At 44.0% G+C, this 22,957-nt stretch overlaps 1 protein-coding gene and 1 non-coding gene across 2 annotated transcripts; both read left to right on the top strand.

Annotated features, from left to right (window-relative positions):
* Window positions 1-5,844: 5,844 nt before the first annotated feature.
* LOC139534315 (transcription cofactor HES-6-like) lies at window positions 5,845-9,208 on the top strand. Its single transcript, XM_071333367.1, has 4 exons — window positions 5,845-6,265; window positions 6,820-6,915; window positions 7,029-7,107; window positions 7,682-9,208. Exons 1-4 carry the CDS (start codon window positions 6,194-6,196, stop codon window positions 8,308-8,310), a joined length of 876 nt encoding a protein of 291 aa, XP_071189468.1. The 5' UTR covers window positions 5,845-6,193; the 3' UTR covers window positions 8,311-9,208.
* A 176-nt stretch (window positions 9,209-9,384) lies between these two features.
* On the top strand, window positions 9,385-9,466 carry trnal-aag (transfer RNA leucine (anticodon AAG)). Its single transcript has one exon. It is a non-coding gene; the product is annotated as a tRNA-Leu (tRNA).
* The last annotated feature ends 13,491 nt before the right edge of the window (window positions 9,467-22,957 follow it).

The raw sequence follows: 22,957 nt of genomic DNA, 5'->3' as shown, positions 1-22,957 counted from the left end.
ATTTCATTTCATTACAGTACAACAGTTTGATTTGTTTGATCTTAGCTGGCTACATAGCCGTCTTTGTATCCAAGATAATTGTGTAGTCTAGAGTAATTGTCGAGGTTACCTAGCCAGCTACACTTTCAAACAAAGTCAACAACGCAGCCACTGCTAGCTAGCCTATTTCACCAGCCAGCAGTACTATATCATTTTAGTCAATAAGATTTTTTGCAACGTAAGCTTAACTTTCTGAACATTCGAGACGTGTAGTCCACTTGTCATTCCAATCTCCTTTGCATTAGCGTAGCCTCTTCTGTAGCCTGTCAACTATGTGTCTGTCTATCCCTGTTCTCTCCTCTCTGCACAGACCATACAAATGCTTCACACCGCGTGGCCGCTGCTACTCTAACCTGGTGGTACCAGCACGCACGACCCACGTGGAGTTCCAGGTCTCAGGCAGCCTCTGGAACTGCCGATCTGCGGCCAACAAGGCAGAGTTCATCTCAGCCTATGCTTCCCTCCAGTCCCTCGACTTCTTGGCACTGACGGAAACATGGATTACCAATGATAACACTGCTACTCCTACTGCTCTCTCCTCGTCTGCCCACGTGTTCTCGCACACCCCGAGAGCTTCTGGTCAGCGGGGTGGTGGCACTGGGATCCTCATCTCTCCCAAGTGGACATTTTCTCTTTCTCCCCTGACCCATCTGTCTATCGCCTCCTTTGAATTCCATGCTGTCACAGTTACCAGCCCTTTCAAGCTTAACATCCTTATCATTTATCGCCCTCCAGGTTCCCTTGGAGAGTTCATCAATGAGCTTGACGCCCTGATAAGTTCCTTTCCTGAGGATGGCTCACCTCTCACAGTTCTGGGTGACTTTAACCTCCCCACGTCTACCTTTGACTCATTCCTCTCTGCCTCCTTCTTTCCACTCCTCTCCTCTTTTGACCTCACCCTCTCACCTTCCCCCCCTACTCACAAGGCAGGCAATACGCTTGACCTCATCTTTACTAGATGCTGTTCTTCCACTAATCTCATTGCAACTCCCCTCCAAGTCTCCGACCACTACCTTGTATCCTTTTCCCTCTCGCTCTCATCCAACACTTCCCACACTGCCCCTACTCGGATGGTATCGCGCCGTCCCAACCTTCGCTCTCTCTCCCCCGCTACTCTCTCCTCTTCCATCCTATCATCTCTTCCCTCTGCTCAAACCTTCTCCAACCTATCTCCTGATTCTGCCTCCTCAACCCTCCTCTCCTCCCTTTCTGCATCCTTTGACTCTCTATGTCCCCTATCCTCCAGGCCGGCTCGGTCCTCCCCTCCTGCTCCGTGGCTCGACGACTCATTGCGAGCTCACAGAACAGGGCTCCGGGCAGCCGAGCGGAAATGGAGGAAAACTCGCCTCCCTGCGGACCTGGCATCCTTTCACTCCCTCCTCTCTACATTCTCCTCTTCTGTCTCTGCTGCTAAAGCCAATTTCTACCACTCTAAATTCCAAGCATCTGCCTCTAACCCTAGGAAGCTCTTTGCCACCTTCTCCTCCCTCCTGAATCCTCCTCCCCCTCCTCCCCCCTCCTCCCTCTCTGCGGATGACTTCGTCAACCATTTTGAAAAGAAGGTCGACGACATCCGATCCTCGTTTGCTAAGTCAAACGACACCGCTGGTTCTGCTCACACTGCCCTACCCTGTGCTTTGACCTCTTTCTCCCCTCTCTCTCCAGATGAAATCTCGCGTCTTGTGACGGCCGGCCGCCCAACAACCTGCCCGCTTGACCCTATCCCCTCCTCTCTTCTCCAGACCATTTCCGGAGACCTTCTCCCTTACCTCACCTCGCTCATCAACTCATCCTTGACCGCTGGCTACGTCCCTTCCGTCTTCAAGAGAGCGAGAGTTGCACCCCTTCTGAAAAAACCTACACTCGATCCCTCCGATGTCAATAACTACAGACCAGTATCCCTTCTTTCTTTTCTCTCCAAAACTCTTGAACGTGCCGTCCTTGGCCAGCTCTCCTGCTATCTCTCTCAGAATGACCTTCTTGATCCAAATCAGTCAGGTTTCAAGACTAGTCATTCAACTGAGACTGCTCTTCTCTGTGTCACGGAGGCGCTCCGCACTGCTAAAGCTAACTCTCTCTCCTCTGCTCTCATCCTTCTAGACCTATCGGCTGCCTTTGATACTGTGAACCATCAGATCCTCCTCTCCACCCTCTCCGAGCTGGGCATCTCCGGCAAGGTCCACGCTTGGATTGCGTCCTACCTGACAGGTCGCTCCTACCAGGTGGCGTGGCGAGAATCTGTCTCCGCACCACGTGCTCTCACCACTGGTGTCCCCCAGGGCTCTGTTCTAGGCCCTCTCCTATTCTCGCTATACACCAAGTCACTTGGCTCTGTCATATCCTCACATGGTCTCTCCTATCATTGCTATGCAGACGACACACAATTAATCTTCTCCTTTCCCCCCTCTGATAACCAGGTGGTGAATCGCATCTCTGCATGTCTGGCAGACATATCAGTGTGGATGACGGATCACCACCTCAAGCTGAACCTCGGCAAGACGGAGCTGCTCTTCCTCCCGGGGAAGGACTGCCCGTTCCATGATCTCGCCATCACGGTTGACAACTCCATTGTGTCCTCCTCCCAGAGTGCTAAGAACCTTGGCGTGATCCTGGACAACACCCTGTCGTTCTCAACTAACATCAAGGCGGTGACCCGTTCCTGTAGGTTCATGCTCTACAACATTCGCAGAGTACGACCCTGCCTCACGCAGGAAGCGGCGCAGGTCCTAATCCAGGCACTTGTCATCTCCCGTCTGGATTACTGCAACTCGCTGTTGGCTGGGCTCCCTGCCTGTGCCATTAAACCCCTACAACTCATCCAGAACGCCGCAGCCCGTCTGGTGTTCAACTTTCCCAAGTTCTCTCACGTCACCCCGCTCCTCCGCTCTCTCCACTGGCTTCCAGTTGAAGCTCGCATCCGCTACAAGACCATGGTGCTTGCCTACGGAGCTGTGAGGGGAACGGCACCTCCGTACCTTCAGGCTCTGATCAGGCCCTACACCCAAACAAGGGCACTGCGTTCATCCACCTCTGGCCTGCTCGCCTCCCTACCTCTGAGGAAGTACAGTTCCCGCTCAGCCCAGTCAAAACTGTTCGCTGCTCTGGCACCCCAATGGTGGAACAAACTCCCTCACGACGCCAGGTCAGCGGAGTCAATCACCACCTTCCGGAGACATCTGAAACCCCACCTCTTTAAGGAATACCTAGGATAGGATAAAGTAATCCTTCTAACCCCCCCCCCCCCCCCCCTTAAAAGAGTTAGATGCACTATTGTAAAGTGGTTGTTCCACTGGATATCATAAGGTGAATGCACCAATTTGTAAGTCGCTCTGGATAAGAGCGTCTGCTAAATGACTTAAATGTAAATGTTAAATGTAATCGAGATTGGAATCACTTTAGTCAACTTGTTTTTGTATACTTAACATTTTTGGTCCTGCCATACCCAACACTCCTGAGATACACCTTGTTTTATTATTTTGGCTATGTTTTAGTGTGTTGAGTGGGTTGTGTGTGTGTGTCTGTGTGTGCGTGCGTGCGTGTTTACTTACATTACATTATAGGCTATTTTCCTTTTGTAACTAAAGTTATCGGTATGTGTTCTGGTCTGCCTGCAGGCCTCTCCAGTATGTTGATGACAAACTGGTCCTAGCTCTGTGTGAGAGTGTGTGGGTGTGAGAATACAGGGGAGTGGTTAAAAGGATAAACCCCTCAGAGTCAGAAGAATTTGTCGATACCATTTGTCTCTGCGTGCAGTTTGAAAGAAGTTTCTAACTAGAGTTAGCACAAATAAACTGTACTCTTACCCCAACCCTAATCCTAACCAAAAAACCTAACCTTAAGCCTAACCCTAGCTCCTAACCCTAACCCTAAAACTAACCCTAGACCCTAACCCTATACCTAATTTTAACCCTTACACTAATTCTAACCTTCACTCTAAACCCTCTAGAGAGAATTTGACCTTGTGGCGTCCAACAAAATGACCCCAGTTTGTCCAATTTTTGTTGTTGTTTACTATTCTTATAATAGTTAAATACGTACACACACACACACACACACACACACACACACAATTCCATTTCCATTTCCAGGGCAGTCTGACAGAGTAGCCAGTGACATTGAGGTCAACACATTGGGCTAGTGTGTGTGTGAAAACATGTCAAACTATCTTGTGTGAAGAGGACAGGACAATTCTGCCGTGTGTGTTCACTGTATGTGCTGTGTAAAGAGTGCATGTGTCTGGTTTGTGTGTGTGTGTGTGTGTGTGTGTGTGTGTGTGTGTGTGTGTGTGTGTGTGTGTGTGTGTGTGTGTGTGTGTGTGTGTGTGTGTGTGTGTGTGTGTGTGTGTGTGTGTGTGTGTGTGTGTGTGTGTGTGTGTGTGTGTGTGTGTGTGTGTGTGTGTGTGCGCGTGTGTGTGCAATCACGCTTGTGTGTGCACTTGCATGTGTGTTCGTATTAGCATCTCAATAGATACGTATCTGTGTGAAGTTTCTGACCTCTATTTAACTGTGTTGCTCCAGTCCCATCTCTCTATAGATGAGAAAAGGTCACGAAGTCACTACCACATTCTGCAACGTGCAAACAACAACCCCAAGGGGGATACCCCGAACACAGCGGGATTGACTCCCACAACTGTTTATTTAGGCCATATCTATTACAGCAACCTCTAGGCCATCAAACAAACTACCTTAGGCCTACTTATACTTAGAAGTAGGCCTATAGGTAAGCCTTGTAAATATACTTATAATTGTTCATGCTTTATTCAATTTGTATAGATTACCAATTTCAGAACCAAGTCTGTGACTGTCGCAGACTAGGCTATAGTCTATAGGCCTAAATAACTTAACACCATTCCCTCCCGCACAGCCTAAAACATTGATCTGGTGCAGGAGTGAGCTGGAGGGGGAAAAAACGGATTGAAGGACTTAAGATAGCCATTAAGGCTTTAGCACACAGACCATTCTTCTGTTAACTGGGGGTCATTACGGCCGGACTATAGGGTAGAAAAGAAAGAGAGAGACCTTAACCACTGGAGTGTGTCCAGAGGAGGAGGGGAGGGGCGGGGGTATTGGTCGTTGGTAAAGAAGCGCAGCTAGGGAGGGTAGGAGATCGGCTAATAAGAGGGGGGGACAATAATAAGAGGAGGGGTTGGTAAAGAAGCTCAGGAAAGGGGGATGGATAAGAAGGGTGGCAGGGAGAAGGGACAGGGATAATAGGTTGAGGATTCTCCTATAGCGATACTGAAAGGAAGTGTTGTGGGGAGATCTCTTTAGCTGCTATTGTTGTGCGACTTTTTTCATCCCGTCCGACTTTCTTTTGTGTCTGGGTGCTGAAAAAGTCTGAAGGCTATATAGAGTTTTATTTGTGCAGTTTCTTCGATTTACATGTTGTTTATGTCTTAAATCGATTTTCTTAACAGAGGATTTCCGTTTTCTTATTGATACATGTATTACAGGCATAGATTAACTAAGTAGCAAATTATAGTGACACTTTAGGGAGGGTAATGATGTGTTATCATTGACACTGTAACGGAATTATCATCATGTCAATTACCTTTAGTTCGGCAATTTTAGCACTGGACCAGGTTACTTACCCGCAAAATCGCTTCCTGATTCCGAGACGATATCATCGATCATAACATTCTACCCAGCAATGAAATTATTTGCGCATCACCTTTCAGAACTCCCTTTTCCATCCGCGCTCTACGTGTCGACCCCGTACGCCCCCCCCCCCAGTTCTCCCGCAAGCGCGCCCCTCCCCCACCCCACCCCCATTCTCCCGCTTGACAACAGCGGGGAGAATCAGACCCTGTGCCATGAAACGTGCCCACGGCAGGGCTGTGGGAAAGTTCGGGGGAGAGAGCACCCACACATTGTCATGGTAATGTTGGTGGGTGGAGGTGTTGGGGGCGCGAGGCTGTGGTGCGTAATTTTTTATATATATATATCTCAGGGTAGAGCGCCGTTAACCCTACTCTCCAGTGCTCCTTTCTCCCTCTCGGTTGATCTATTCGTTCATAAAATACTAAAACAGTGCAAACTGAGTTTTGTGGGGTACTATAGCTGCAGAAGAGAGGGGCCACAAGGACACAGATAGTGTGGACTGTGGAGCTCTCAGTTAGTCAGGTGGTTTGGTGCGTGCGCCTTGCAGCTCGAGGATGACGGCCTTCAACATGGTACACCGGGGAAATGGGCCCGAGAGGAATTTTAGCGCTAAAGAAGAACGAAAGGTAAGCTTGCTGCAATTAAATTGGCCTATATGAAATAGTTTCGATATGATGCATTTGGGCGTCATTTAAGGAACTGGGTAATACATCAAGTAAATGGGTTGTGCAGGAATTGTGCTTAGTAAAACCATTTTGCAATTAAAACCCTTCATTGCATTCATGCATCATGTAAATAAATGCATGCATATTGTACTACCACAGAAAATAAGATGCATGCATTGATGCAATGTGCAGAGAGTTGGTTGAGTTTGAGGACTTTGCATTCACAGGTGGGGGGTGGGTGGCCAAAGAAGGGTTGGCTAGGGTGTTCTAATTCCAAAGTGTCTATTGCAGACTTGATATCAGTATCAAACTGAATCACATTTCCCCTAATATTAAATTGAAACCACTGAAATGTAACAACAATTTCTGATGCCATCCATTCAAATCCTTTCAAACCATAGCAAAACTGATTGATTAGTTTAGATCAACATTGATAAACATTGGTGGTTTTCTAGGTGTCAATTGGGTTAATATGTAGACAGATACATTAATTGGCCTGTTGATTTGATTGATAGTTGCGGAAGCCTCTAATTGAGAAAAAGAGGCGGGAGCGCATCAACTGCAGTCTGGAACAACTGAAAGGGATCATGGTGGATGCATACAACCTGGATGTGAGTACACACACACACACACACACACACACACACAATGAGAATATTTTGAGAACGCAATTGCAAATTACATTCTTCCTCCGATCTCCTTCTGATTCACTCCTCTTACATAGCAATCTAAACTGGAGAAGGCTGATGTACTGGAGGTTACTGTGCAACATATGGAGGGTCTGCAGAAGGGTCACGGTTCAGGTAAGCGCCTAACACACACACACACACACCGTCACCTCCGAAGACAGTAGTCCACTTGGCTGTTTTCGTTCTTAAAACATTGTTCTAAATTCTAACAGAACATACATAACCTGTTTAAAATTCTTACAGTGATGGAAGCCTTGGAACCTTCCATGATGTGCAGGATTATCATGCGTTGTCAATCATTGAATAATGTCGCCCAATAGGGGTCCTTCACTCTACATATCAATGAGCGCCTATTGGGTCAAATCAGTCAAATGATTGACAACAAGAGACACACTGGGATTCAAAGCAAGCCAGGGAATGGGATAGAAACTCCTTCACTACCCTGATCACACATTTCACGAGTTGATATCAGCTGATTTGTTTAATTTAAAGTTATACAAAGTAATATATTCTATTGACCGATATAAACTTGTTCACTAAGCTCACTGCATATTCATTAGTGCATGATACCATCAATATACTGCATACCCTACTATAAGGTAACTACGCATTGTAGGCCTACTAAACCTGTGAGCTGGTGTTCAACCCTGACTCACCACTCCCCCCTTGTGTTCGTATCTCTCTCTAGGTTCCCCTTCTGGTCCCAGTATAGGGTTTGAGTCCCGGCAGCGCTACAGCAGTGGATACATTCAATGTATGCATGAGGTCCACAACCTGCTCAAGAGCTGCCCAGGCATGGACAAGCCACTGGGGGCCCGGCTCCTCAACCATCTGCTCAAGTCTTTGCCCCATATCAGCTCTGAGACTGGGGCTGGGAACACTGGTGGCAATGGGACCAATGGTATCAATGGGACTCCGACTAGGGCTATTGGTATGAGTAATAGTAACAGTGGTTCTATTGGTGGTGGTAGTAGTAATGGTGGTAGTCCCATGTCTGGATCTGGGCCTGTCTCCCCTCCCCAGTCTCCGCTTTCTCTGTCATCTGGAGGTGGAGCGCAGTCATTCCAGCCTGGCTGTTTACAGATGCATCATGCCAAGCCCCCCTTGCAGCCATCACCCCCACCCATAGGAAGCTCACCGCTCCACGCCCTTTGCAGCCAGGTACATTCTGGTAGAGATGGGAGGGATCAGCAGAAGTCCGTCTCCTCCTCCCCTCCTTGCTCCCCCAATCTACCCCAGCCTGGGGTGTTTCACCCCGCCCCCCTGTCCCCTTTCTCCCCCCCTGAGGGAGACCCCTCCATGTGGAGGCCTTGGTGAAGACCTCAGGGAACAGACAAACACACACACACCTTCCATCAAGTTAGGGACCCTGATTTTTTCCTGACCCCGTGACCTGACAAGGAAAATGCCCAGGCAGTAGGCCGACTAGGGCCTGGAGTTGTCCCAGTCAGGTCATAACGCTGTGGCAAGGAAAAACTCAGGGCCCTTTTATGTTTTATGTATCCCATCTCATGGGATCGCTCAATTCTGTTTTTCCTGGATCTAGTGGAGGATTCAGAAAATGCAGAACCAGATGTATCTGCAGTTTCACTTATGTAAAGTTAAAACCAATGTGTTGTGGGCCAGCCCCCTAGGAACATGGCTCTGGTGCTCTGCTATAGTACACAATGCCAGCAGTTCTATAGCCACATGGCAAAATGATAGCGTCTAATTTTCACTTTTAAATGTTTGGTCATTTATACCTTTTAGACATAAAAATATTTGTATGAGATTGGGGAAGAGTAAGCATTATAGCTACTTCAAGTTTGTACAGTTTTCTTGTTTTTTTTCTTCCTATGTTGTAAACTTCTCTTTTCAAATAGTTCATATTTTGTGTTTTAGAAGTGTATCAAAATGTTTTTGTTTAATATTTTGTCACTCATCTTTAATTAATTGATTAATTAACTGATACACCTGATTTGGTATTGATTCGTTGATTCAGGTCTAGCTACATTTGGAAATTAAAACTCAACGACTCATCCTTGTATATTACAAGAAGTTGCAAGGCTGTTTCATATTGAAGCAGCTAAATAAAGTGTTAAATTGGCTGACAGTTGAAGTGTTGTATGGTATCGAAATTAAATTAAAAATGTAAAACAACTGTAGCCTAAATGTGAATCTTTTTATACCTGTCTCATATTCAAGCAGGCAAAATAAAGTGTGAAGTTGGTTGACAGTTGGAGTTTATGGTTTCAGAATGTAATAAATTAATGCAACTGAATTGACAGTACAATTTATTTTGTATGAATATCAAATCATAAAAATACAATTATATTTATAGTGCATGGTAAGATAAATATAATAATATTGCTATGTAGGATACGATACGTTCCCTTGCATTTGCCGACGTAAGATAGCGTGGCCGAGCGGTCTAAGGCGCTGGATTAAGGCTCCAGTCTCTTCGGGGGCGTGGGTTCGAATTCCACCGCTGTCAGGTACATTTTTGACGGAACTTTAGTTACGTCAAAAGGTTATCTGTAAATAAACAGTAATTATTGCCGCGTTAAACACTCCAAACAAGGAGATACATTTGCAAGTAGATATGCTGTAATGCATAGATCTATCCTTAGTAGAAAAAGTTGCATGGAGTGACTGTCAAATTAAACATGATGTCCGAGGAAGACAAAAAGTAATACCACTAGGTCGCACTGTTGCGTTACTAATTGCCTTTTTCGAATACTTCTGGCTTTTCTGCGTTCACTTCAATGACATTTCCACACTTCCAAATTCACAAAATGTTCTCCTAAACTATTGGTTTACATTCCCCCCAATTAAGAGCAGGCTTATGTGAACCATTAGGCCTATATATTACTGTTTTCACCCCACAGAGAGAGAGAGTAATATTTACTGTTCACTTTTTATTGTTTATTTCACTTTTGTTTATCCATTTCACTTGCTTTGACAATGTAAAAATGTCTTTCCCATGCCAATAAAGCCCCTTGAATTGAATTGAGAGCGAGAGCGATAGAGACAGAGTGAGAGCCTGAGTCTGAAAAACTGTCTGAGTGGTGTCTGTACGAGAGAAAGAGCAGTGGAATCAGATACAGGTGTAGAGGGAGGAGGGAGACCACTGGGCACACACTGGTTGAATCAACGTTGTTTTGACATCATTTCAATGAAATGACGTTGAACCAACGTGGAATAGACGTCGAGTTGACGTCTGTGCCCAGTGGGAGGTGCGTGGGGTGAAGATAGGTATGTGACATTTGAATGAGTAACACATGGGAAATGTTGCTGTCTAGCTAGGCTAGGGAGGCCCATGCCTCACTCAGTAATGTGATACATATTTTGTGGTCCATTTTCAACTTTCAGACATGTAGCCTACACACAAACATGTACACATGTAGGCTACAGGCATGCTTGCAGGCACACACACACACTCGTGAAGGCATTATTATGATGATAATAATAAATCACCACATGACCATGCAACTGGGGGTCACATCATTTTTAAACAGTAGGCTCTAACAGTGTAAGACATTTTTGTAACAATTCAAACATAATTAGCGCCAAAATGTGTTTAATCTTAAAACCAAGAAAATCCATCCATGAAACATGGAATTTCCATAAAGTAACCTAAACCACGAAAAAAAGTAAACCTCAACCAACTTTGTCCAACTGACTGGTCCTGTGTAGGTCACAGAAGGTGGGTAGCACGTTAATGGGGGAGGAAGGGGAGAATTCTCTGGTCTGATGAAACCAAGATTGAACTCCTTGGCCTGAATGCCAAGCGTCACATCTGGAGGAAACCTGGCACCATCCCTACGGTGCAGAATCATGCTGTGAGGATGTTTTTCAGCGACAGGAACTGGGAGACTAGTCAGGATCGAGGCAAAGATGAACGGAGTAAAGTACAGAGATATCCATGATGAAAATGTGCTCCAGAGTGCTCAGGACCTCAGACTGGGGCGAAGGTTCACCTTCCAACAGTACAACGACTCTAAGCACACAGCCAAGACAATGCAGGAGTGGCTTCGGGACAAGTCTCTGAATGTCCTTGAGTGGACCAGCTAGAGTATGGACTGGAACCCGATCGAACATCTCTGGAGAGACCTGAAAATAGCTGTGCAGCGCCACTCCCCATTCAACCTGACAGAGCTTGAGAGGATCTGCAGAGTAGAATGGGAGAAACTCACCAAATACAGGTGTGCCAAGCTTGTAGCGTCATACCCAAGAAGACTCAAGGCTGTAAACGGTGCCAAAAGTGCTTCAACAAAGTACTGAGTAAATGGTCTGAATACTTATGTAAATGTGATAAAGTTTTTTTTAAATATACATTTGAAAACACTTCTAAAAATCTGTTTTAGCTTTGACATTATGGAGTATTGTGTGTAAATTGATTATTTTAGGAGAAGGCTGTAGCGTAACAAAATGTGGAAAAACTCAAGGGGTCTGAATACTTTCCAAATGCACAATTCTTGCACTGGCTCTATGCACATTCACTGGACTCTACCCCAAAATTCTACACATACTACACTGACACTCTAACACCAGTGGAGGCTATAGCTCCTCCCACCAGCCTCCACTATCCAACACACACATTCTCACATTCTCACACACACACACACACACACACACACACACACACACACACACACACACACACACACACACACACACACACACACACACACACACACACACACACACACACACACACACACACACACACACACACACACACACACACACACACACACACAGTGTGTTGACAGAGTCTTGTACAGCTAACCTTGTGGGGACATACAATTCAGTCCCATTCAAAATCCTATTTTCCCTAACCCCTAACCCTAAACCTAACCCTAATCCTAACCCGTACTCTTACCCTAACCCTAACCCTAACCTTAACCCTAACACTAACCCAAAAACCTAAACTTTATCCTAACCCTTAACCTAACCCTAGCTCCTAACCCTAACCCTACAACTAACCCTAGCTCCTAACCTTAATATTTAACTTAATTCTAACCCTAACACTAATTCTAACCTTAACCCTAAACCCCCTATAAATAGCATTTGACCTTGTGGGGACTAACAAAATGTCCCCAGTTGGTCAATTTTTACTTTGTTTACTATTCTTGTAGGGACTTCTGGTCCCCACAAGAATAGTTAAACACGTCCACACACACACACACACACACACACACACACACACACACACACACACACACACACACACACACACACACACACACACACACACACACACACACACACACACACACACACACACACACACACACATGGCATACGCTCACACACACAAACACATATTGATGACACACACACACACTCACACATAGACACACTTTAACACTCTTCAGATATGCTGCTGCTACTCTTATCTATCCTGATTGCCTGGTCACTTTAACCTCTATTCATTTGAAATAATTTTTACTGTTTAACTCAGCATTTTTGGGAAAGGGCTTGTAAGCAAGTAAGAATTTCATGGTAAAGTCTAGACCTGTTGCATTCGGCACATGTAACAAATTAAACTTGATTTGATTTGACTGAGAGGTACAGTTGAAGTCGGAAGTTTACATACACCTTAGCCAACTACATTTAAACTCAGTTTTTCACAGTTCCTGACATTTAATCCTAGTAAAAATTCCCTGTCTTAGGTCAGTTAGGATCACCACTTTATTTTAAGAATGTGAAATGGCAGAATAATATTAGAGAGAATGATTTATTTCAGCTTTCACTTCTTTCATCACACTCCCAGTGGGTCAGAAGTTTACATACACTCAATTAGTATTTGGTAGCATTACCTTTAAATTGTTTAACTTGGGTCAAATGTTTCGGGTAGCCTTCCACAAGCTTCCCACAATAAGTTGGGTGAATTATGGCCCATTCCTCCTGACAGAGCTGGTGTAACGGAATCAGTTTTGTAGGACTCCTTGCTCACACACACCTTTTCAGTTCTGCCCACAAACTTTCTATAGGATTGATGTCAGGGCTTTGTGATGGCCTTAAACCATTTTGCCACAACTTTGGAAGTATGCTTGGGGTCATTGTCAATTTGGAAGACCCATTTGCGACCAAGCTTTAACTTCCTGACTGATGTCTTGAGATGTTGCTTCAATATATGTCCACATAATTCTCCTCCCTCATGATGCCATCTATTTTGTGAAGTGCACCAGTCCCTCCTGCAGCAAAACACCCCCACAACATGATGCTGCCACCCCCGTGCTTCACGGTTGGGATGGTGTTCTTCGGCTTGCAAGCCTCCCCCTTTTCCCTCCAAACATAACGATGGTCATTATGGCCAAACAGTTCTATTTTTGTTTCATCAGACCAGAGGACATTTCTCCAAAAAGTATGATCTTTGTCCCCATGTGCAGTTGCAAACCGTAGTCTGGCTTTTTAATGGCGGTTTTGGAGCAGTGGCTTCTTCCTTGCTGAGTGGCCTTTCAGGTTATGTCGATATAGGACTCGTTTTACTGTGGATATAGATACTTTGTACCTGTTTCCTCCAGCATCTTCACAAGGTCCTTTGCTGTAGTACTGGGATTGATTTGCACTTTTCGCACCAAAGTACGTTCTTCTCTAGGAGACAGAACCCGCTCCTTGCTGAGCGGTATGACGGCTGCGTGGTGCCATGGTGTTTATACTTGCGTACTATTGTTTGTACAGATGAACGTGGTACCTTCAGGCGTTTGGAAATTGCTCCCAAGGATGAACCAGACTTGTGGAGGTCTACAATTGTTTTTCTGAGGTCTTGGCTGATTCCTTTTGATTTTCCCATGATGTCAAGCAAAGAGCCACTGAGTTTGAAGGTAGGCCTTGAAATACATCCACAGGTACACCTCCAATTGACTCAAACAATGTCAATTAGCCTATCAGAAGCTTCTAAAGCCATTACATAATTTTCTGGAATTTTCCAAGCTGTTTAAAGGCCCAGTCAACTTAGTGTATGTAAACTTCTGACACACTGGAACTGTGATACAGTGAATTATAAGTGAAATAATCTGTCTGTAAACAATTGTTGGAAAAATGACTTGTGTCATGCACAAAGTAGATGTCCTAACCAACTTGCCAAAACTATAGTTTGTTATCAAGACATTTGTGGAGTGGTTGAAAAACAAGGTTTAATGACCCCAACCTAAGTGTATTTAATCTTCTGACTTCAACTGTACATAAGACAGAAGGTTACTTAAGGAAAAAACAAATGGAGGGTGGTTGGTCAGGATGGATGGGTGGATGGTTGTGTGTTCGAATCTCATCACTGGCAATTTTAGCTAATTATCAACTTTTCAAATATTTACATGTTTGGAAGTACTTTGCATCTACTTAGCATGTTAACTAACCCTTCTCCTAACCCAATTTAGCTAAGCCTTCCCCTAACTCTAATCTTAACCCCTAGCCTAGCTAATGTTAGCATTAGCCAACTAGCCACCTAGCTAACATTAGCACCAACAAATTGGAATTTGTAACGTATGATACGTTTAGAAAATTTGTAACACATTGTATGTTTTCAAGCTTCCTAACATATTGTACAAATTGCAATTCCTAACATAATGTACACATTGCAATTCATAACAAAAGAAATGGATGATGGACCAGGGTTCCCATTAGCCGGTAATAGCCGTCTTTTGTCCCCCAAAAAATGATAGAAAAGCCGATAAATAATATTGGCATCGGCCAGTTCTCCGGAAGAAGAAGTAAAAATCCCATTTTGAAAAAATGCTTTTTAGCCTATTCATTGATGGAAATACCAGTCAATATAAATACATTTGACTAGTCATGCTTATTGGTCTATAGGGTAATTTGCAAAATTCTGCATGTGTACAGTATGTTCGTTATGTATATTCTTATTTATCACACGTGTACAGCATACAAATACAGAGCCTTTGAGTGAAATATCTGTCAGACAGTGCAAGAGTTGCTCCTGCAGCATTTTGTGATGCTACCAAGACAACTGAGAACTCTGAAAAATACAAGGTCAAATCATGATGTCAGGGATCTTCAGGTCGGAAAGTCGGAAAGTCGGAGCTTCCCGAGTTGGAATTCCGAGTTAGATGACCGCTCAAAAGATTTTTCCCAGTCGGAGCTCGTTATTTTCCCAGTTGTCTTGAATGCACTGAGGTCGGAAGTATGAGATATCCGTGGCATCAAACGGCAACAGAAGGCAGGCTTCATCAACGGGTCACACACCACTTTGCAATGAGCAGTATGCATTTTGAAAACATATACTTAATTGTTTGAAACCTGAAAGTTTTAATATACTGAACAAAAATATTAATGCAATATGCAACAATTTCTACAATTTTACTGAGTTACAGTTCATATAAGGAAATCAGTCAATTTAAATAAATTCATTAGGCCCTAATCTATGGATTTCACATGACTGGATGCCGGGCCCAGCCAATCAAAATTTGTTTTTCCCCACAAAATGGCTTTATTACAGACAGAAATACTTCTCAGTTTCATCAGCTGTCCAGGTGGCTGGTCTCAGACGATCCTGCAGCTGAAGAATCCAGATGTGGAGGTCCTGGGCTGGCATGGTTACACGTGGTCTGCGGTTGTGAGGCCGGTTGGACTTACTGACAAATTCTCTAAAATTATGTTGGAGGCGGGTTATGGTAGAGCAATGGAGATTAAATTATCTGGAAACAGCTCTGGTGGACATTCCTGCAGTCAGCATGCCAATTTCTTGCTCCCTCAAAACTTGAGATATCTGTGGAATTTTGTTGTGTGACAAAACTGCACATTTTAGAGTTGCCTTTTATTATCCCCAGCACAAGGTGCACGTGTTTATTGATCATGCTGTTTAATCATCTTATTGATATGCCACACCTGTCAGGTGGATGGATTATCTTGCCAATGGAGAAATTCGCACTAACAGGGATGTAAACAAATTTGTGCACAAAATTTGAGAGAAATATGCTTTTTGTGCGTATGGAACATTTCTGGGATCTTTTATTTCAGCTCATGAATCATCATGGGACCAACACTTTACATGTTGCATTTATATTTTTGTTCAGGATACATATTATGTGGCATGTCTTACCTTACTTTCAAGTAGATTGACATAGGATAGTGATTTTAGCTGTTCATTAGTCGTCTTGTTGGCTGAGCAAAAGTAAATGTGGACAGTTAATCTTACATGTTCAAAGTGATTTCTGATGTGCACTTTGAACATGTAAGATTAAATGTCCACATTTACTTTTGCTCAGCCAACAAGACGACTTGCATGTTCTGTTAATATGAATTACCATATTCTAAATGTGATTTCTTTCATTCCGAGCAGGGTGGGTGGACGCACTAATCAGGCACACAATGCTTATGGGTCCGTTAAATTTCTCAAATGTCCAGGAAATTAAGATGTTGCCGGTCAAATGTCCGGAAACCCTGATACCCTGTGATGGACATCCAGAAATGAATACATACCGTCAGTGCTAGACTTGGGATGGAAGAAGTGCAGGAGCCGTCTTTGTCCAAGTTCCATGACTTCTCCATGACTTTTAACACATGTTTCATTGCTATTATTATAGCCTACATGAAAAAGTAAGCATTATTGATACTGGGAAGCTACTGTGTCTGATCCCATGTAGACCTTCCCCCTCCTGCAGTTGTGCCCTTGATTAAGGCACTTAAAGTACTCATTACATTTGGAATACTTAGCAGAACAGGAAAATAAAAAAATTAACGCACTTATCAGGATAACACATGGTCACCCCTACTGCATATGGTCTGGCGGACTCACTAAACACAAATGCATCTTTTGTAAATAATGTCTGAGTGTTGGATGCTCTGGGCTGTCCATAAATTTGAAAAACAAGAAAATGGTGCCATCTGCTTTGCTTAATATAAGGAATTTAAAATTGTTTATACATTTACTTTTTATACTTAAGTATATTTTAACAATTATATTTACTTTTGATACTGAAGTATATTTTAAACCAAATACTATTAGACTTTTACTCAAGTAATATTTTACTGGGTGACTTTCACTTTTACTTGAGTAACTTTCCATTAAGGTATCTATACTTTAACTCAAGTATGACAATTTGGTTATTTTTCTACCACTGTTTTATCCTCATCAATCTACACATAATACCCCATAATGAAAAAGCAAAAACAGGTTTAGAAATTTAAGCAAATTTATTAGACATAAAATACTGAAATATCACATTTACATAAGTATTCAGACACCTTTACTTGTTGAAGCACCTTTGGCAGAAATTATAGCCTCGAGTCTTCTTGGGTATGACGCTACAAGCTTGGCACACCGTATTTGGGGAGTTTCTGCCATTCTTCTCTGCAGATCCTCTCAAGCCTTGTCCTATTCACTAACTGTCTTGGTGTGTTCGGACCATGATAGTTTGTTGGTGATGTGGACACCAAGGAACTTGAAGCTCTCAACCTGCTCCACTACAGCCCCATCGATGAGAATGGGGGTGTGCTCGATCCTCCTTTTCCTGTAGTCCACAATCATCTCCTTTGTCTTGATCACATTGAGGGAGAGGTTGTTATCCTGGCACCACATGGACAGGTCTCTGACCTCCTCCCTATAGGCTGTCTCATCGTTGTCGGTGATCAGGCCTACCACTGTTGTTTCGTCGGCAAACTTAATGATGGTGTTGGAGTCGTGCCTGGCTATGCAGTCATGAGTGAACAGGGAGTACAGGAGGGGAATGAGCACTCACCCCTGAGGGGCCCCCGTGTTGAGGATCAGCGTGGCGGATGTGTTGTTACTTACCCTTACCACCTGGGGGCGGCCCGTCAGGAAGTCCAGGATCCAGTTGCAGAGGGAGATGTTTAGTCCCAGGGTCCTTAGCTTTGTGATAAGCTTTGAGGGCACTATGGTGTTGAACGCTGAGCTGTAGTCAATGAATAGCATTCTCACATAGTTGTTCCTTTTGTCCAGGTGGGAAAGGGCAGTGTGGAGTGTAATAGAGATTGCGTCATCTGTGGATCTGTTGGGGCGGTAAGCAAATTGGAGTGGGTCTAGGGTTTCTGGGATAATGGTGTTGATGTGAGCCATGACCAGCCTTACAAAGCACTTCATGGCTACAGATGTGAGTGCTACGGGTCGGTAGTCATTTAGGCAGGTTACCTTAGTGTTCTTGGCGACAGGGACTATGGTGGTCCGATTGAAACATGTTGGTATTACAGACTCAGTCAGAGACAGATTAAAATGTCAGTGAAGACACTTGCCAGTTGGTCAGCGCATGCTCGGAGTACATGTCCTTGTAATCCGTCTGGCCCTGCGGACTTGTGAATGTTGACCTGTTTAAAGGTCTTACTCACATTGGCTACGGAGAGCGTGATCACACAGTCCAGAACAGCTGATGACCTCATGCATGCTTCAGTGCTACTTGCCTCGAAGTGAGCATAGAAGTAAATTAGCTCGTCTGGTAGTCTCGTGTCACTGGGAAGCTCGCGGCTTGGCTTCCCTTTGTTGTTTGTAATAGTTTGCGAGCCCTGCCACATCCGACGAGCATCGGAGCTGGTGTAGTACGATTCAATCTCGGTCCTGTATTGATGCTTTGCCTGTTTGATGGTTGGTGGAGGGCATGGTGGGATTTATTATTAGCTTCCGGGTTAGAGTCCCTCTCCTTGAAATCAGTAGCTCCACCCTTTAGCTCAGTGCGGATGTTGCCTGTAATCCATGGCTTCTGGTTGGGGTATGTACGTACAGTCACTGTGGGGACAACATCATCTATGCACTTATTGATGAAGCCAGTGACTGATGTGGTGTACTCCTCGGAAGAATCCCGGAACATATTCCAGTCTGTGCTAGCAAAACAGTTCTATAGCTTATCATCTGCATCATCTGACCACTTCTTTATTGACCGAGTCACTGGTGCTTCCTGCTTTAGTTTTAGCTTGGAAGCAGGAATCAGGAGGATAGAATTATGGTCAGATTTGCCAAATGGAGGGCGAGGGTGTCACGCCCTGGCCTTAGTATTCTTTGTTTTCTTTATTATTTTAGTTAGGTCAGGGTGTGACATGGGGAATGTTTGTGTTTTGTCTCGTCTTGGGTGGTTATATGGTAAAGGGGGTGTTGGGTTTAGTGTATGGGGTTGTGTTTAGTGAATGTGTCTAGGTATGTCTATGGTTGCCTGAGTGGTTCTCAATCAGAGACAGCTGTCTTTCATTTGTCTCTGATTGGGAGCCATATTTAAGGCAGCCATAGGCATTATGCGTTTGTGGGTAATTGTCTATGTAGAACGTTTGTAGCTTTTGTATTGCACTTACGTTTGTAGCTTCACGGTCGTTTGTTGTTTTGTTTAGTTTTGTGTTAAGTGTTCGTTTCGTGTTTCACTCATCTCTAATAAAGAGAATGTATTTTTCACACGCTGCGCCTTGGTCCACTCATTATCCTCAAGACGATCGTGACAGAGGGAGAGCTTTGTACACGTCTCTGTGTGTGGAGTAAAGGTAGTCTAGAGTTTTTTCCCTCTGGTTGCACATTTAATATGCTGGTAGAAATGAGGTAAAATGGATTTAAGGTTCCCTGCATTAAAGTCCCCAGCCACTAGGAGCGCCGCCTCTGGATGAGCGTTTTCCTGTTTGCTTATGGCTGTGTACAGCTCATTGAGTGCGTATACAGCTCACTTAGTGCTAGCATCGGTTTGTGGTGGTAAATAGACAGCTATGAAAAATATAGATACATTCTCCTGGTGAATAGTGTGTTCTACAGCTTATCATGAGATACTCTACCTCAGGCGAGCAAAACCTTGGACTTCCTTACTATTAGATTTTGTGCACCAGCTATTGTTAACAAATATACACAGACCGCCACCCCTTGTCTTACCGGAGGTGGCTGTTCAATTTGCCGATGCAGCGTAAAACCCGCCAGCTGTATGCTATTCATGTCGTCGTTCAGCCACGACTCGGTGAAACATAAGATATTACAGTTTAATGTCCCGTTGGTAGGATATTCGTGATCGTAGCTCTTCTATTTTGTTATCCAATGATTGTACATTGGCTAATATGACAGATGGTAGAGGCAGATTACCTACTCACCATTGGATCCGTACAAGTCACCCTGACTTACATCCCCGATATCTCAATTTCTTTCTCATGCGAATCACAGGGATTTGGGCCTTGTCGGCTGTCTGAAGTAAATCCTTCTCGTCCGACTCGTTACAGAAAAAAATCTTCTTCCCTTGCGAGGTGAGTAATTGCTGTCCTGATATCTAGACGCTCTTTTCGGTCATAAGAGAGAGTGGCAGAAACATTATGTACAAAATAAGTTACAAATAACGCGAAAAAACCCCACACAATAGCACAATTGGTTAGGAGACCATAAAGCGGCAGCCATCTCCTCCGGCGCCATTATGTATTTTCAGGGTCCTGAGATGTTCGATTGGCTGAGCCACTCAAGGACAATCAAAACCTTGTCCCGAAGCCACTCCTGCATTGTCTTGACTGTGTGCTTAGGGTCATTGTCCTATTGGAAGGTGAACCTTTGCCCCAGTCTGAGGTCCTGAGCGCTCTGGAGCAGGTTTTCATGAAGGATCTCTCTGTACTTGTTCCATTCGTCTTTCCCTTGATCCTGACTAGTCTCCCAGTCCCTGCATGATGATGTGGGATGGTGCCATGTTTTCTCTGGACGTGACGCTTGGCATTCAGGGCAAAGAGTTCAATCTCGGTTTCTTCAGACCAGAGAATCTTGTTTCTCATGGTCTCAGAGTACTTTAGGTGACTTTTGGCAAACTCCAAGCGGGCTGTCATGTGCCTTTTACAGAGGAGTGGCTTCCATCTGGCCACTCTACCATAAAGGCCTGATCGGTGGAGTGCTGTAGCGATGGCTGTCTTTCTGGAAGGTTCTCCCATCGCCACAGAGAAACTCTGGAGCTCTGTTAGAGTGACCATCAGGTTCTTGGTCACCTCCCTGACCAAGACCCTTCTCCCCCGATTACTCAGTTTGGCCGGGCGGACAGCTCTAGTCTTGGCGGTTCCAAACTTCTTCCATTTAATAATGATGTCCACCAGTGGTGGAAAAAGTACCCAAATGTCATACTTGAGTAAAAGTATACAGTTGAAGTCGGAAGTTTACATACACTTAGGTTGGAGTCATTAAACCCGTTTCTCAACCACTCCACAAATTTCTTGATAACAAACTAAAGTTTTGGCAAGTTGGTTGGGTCATCTACTTTGTGCATGACACAAGTCATTTTTCCAACAATTGTTTACAGACAGATTATTTTACTTATAATTCACTGTATCACAATTCCAGTGTGTCAGAAGTTTACATATACTAAGTTGACTGTGCCTTTAAACAGCTTGGAAAATTCATGAAAATTATGTCATGGCTTTAGAAGCTTCTGATAGGCTAATTGACATTGAATAAATTGGAGGTGTATCTGTGGATGTATTTCAAGGCCTACCTTCAAACTCAGTGCCTCTTTGCTTGACATCATGGGAAAATCAAAAGAAATCAGCCAAGACCTCAGAAAAACAATTGTAGACCTCCACAAGTCTGGTTCATCCTTGGGAGCAATTTCCAAACTCCTGAAGGTACCATGTCCATCTGTACAAACAATGGTACGCAAGTATAAACACCATGGCATCACGCAGCCGTCATACCGCTCAGGAAGGAGACGCATTCTGTCTCCAAGAGATTAACGTACTTTGGTGCGAAAAGTGCAAATCAATCCCTTAACAACATCAAAGGACCTTGTGAAGATGCTGGAGGAAACAGGTACAAAAGTATCTATATCCACAGTAAAACGAGTCCTATATCGACATAACCTGAAAGGCCGCTCAGCAAGGAAGAAGCCACTGCTCCAAAACCGGCATAAAAAAGCCAGACTACGGTTTGCAACTGCACATGGGGACAAAGATCGTACTTTTTGGAGAAATGTCCTCTGGTCTGATGAAACAAAAATAGAACTGTTTGGCCAGAATGACCATTGTTATGTTTGGAGGAAAAAGGGGGAGGCTTGCAAGCCGAAGAACACCATCCCAACTGTGAAGCACGGGGGTGGCAGCATCATGTTGTGGGGGTGCTTTGCTGCAGGAGGGACTGGTGCACTTCACAAAATAGATGGCATCATGAGGTAAGAAAATTATGTGGATATATTGAAGCAACATCTCAAGACATCAGTCAGGAAGTTAAAGCTTGGTCGCAAATGGGTCTTCCAAATGGACAATGACCACAAGCATACTTTCAAAGTTGTGGTAAAATGGCTTAAGGATACCAAAGTCAAGGTATGGGAGTGGCCATCACAAAGCCCTGACCCCCATCCTATAGAACATTTTTGGGCCGAACTCAGAAAGCGTGTGCGAGCATGGAGGGCTACAAACCTGATTCAGTTACACCAGCTCTGTCAGGAGTAATGGGCCATAATCCACCCAACTTATTGTGGGAAGCTTGTGGAAGGCTACCTGAAACGTTTGACCCAACAATTTAAAGGCAATACTACCAAATACTAATTGAGTATATGTAAACTTCTGACCCACTGGGAATGTGATGAAAGAAAAGCTGAAATAAATCATTTTCTCTACTATTATTCTGCCATTTCACATTCTTAAAATAAAGTGGTGATCCTAACTGACCTAAGAGAGTAGGATTAAATGTCAGGAATTGTTTAAAACGGAGTTTAATGTATTTGGCTGTGTAGGTAAACTTCTGACTTGAACTGTAGATACCTTAATAGAAAGTTAATCATGTAAAAGTGAAAGTTTCCCATTAAAATACTACTTGAGTAGAAGTCTAAAAGTATTTGGTTCTAAATATACCTAAGTATGAAAAGTAAATGTCATTGATAAAATATACTTCGGTATCAAAAGTTAAAGTTAAAATAATTTCAAATTCCTTATATTAAGCAAAGCAGACAGCACCATTTTCTTGTTTTTAAAATGTAAGGATATTCAGGGGCACACTCCAACACTCAGACATAATTTTCAAATTATGCATTTGTGTTTTGTGAGTCCACCAGATCAGAGGCAGGAATGACCACATATTCTCTTG

Source organism: Salvelinus alpinus, chromosome 11 (genome assembly GCF_045679555.1).
Source record: "Salvelinus alpinus chromosome 11, SLU_Salpinus.1, whole genome shotgun sequence".
NCBI lineage: Eukaryota > Metazoa > Chordata > Actinopteri > Salmoniformes > Salmonidae > Salvelinus > Salvelinus alpinus.
Note: the sequence above shows the minus strand (reverse complement) of the source record. Positions and strands in the feature narration are given on the sequence as shown.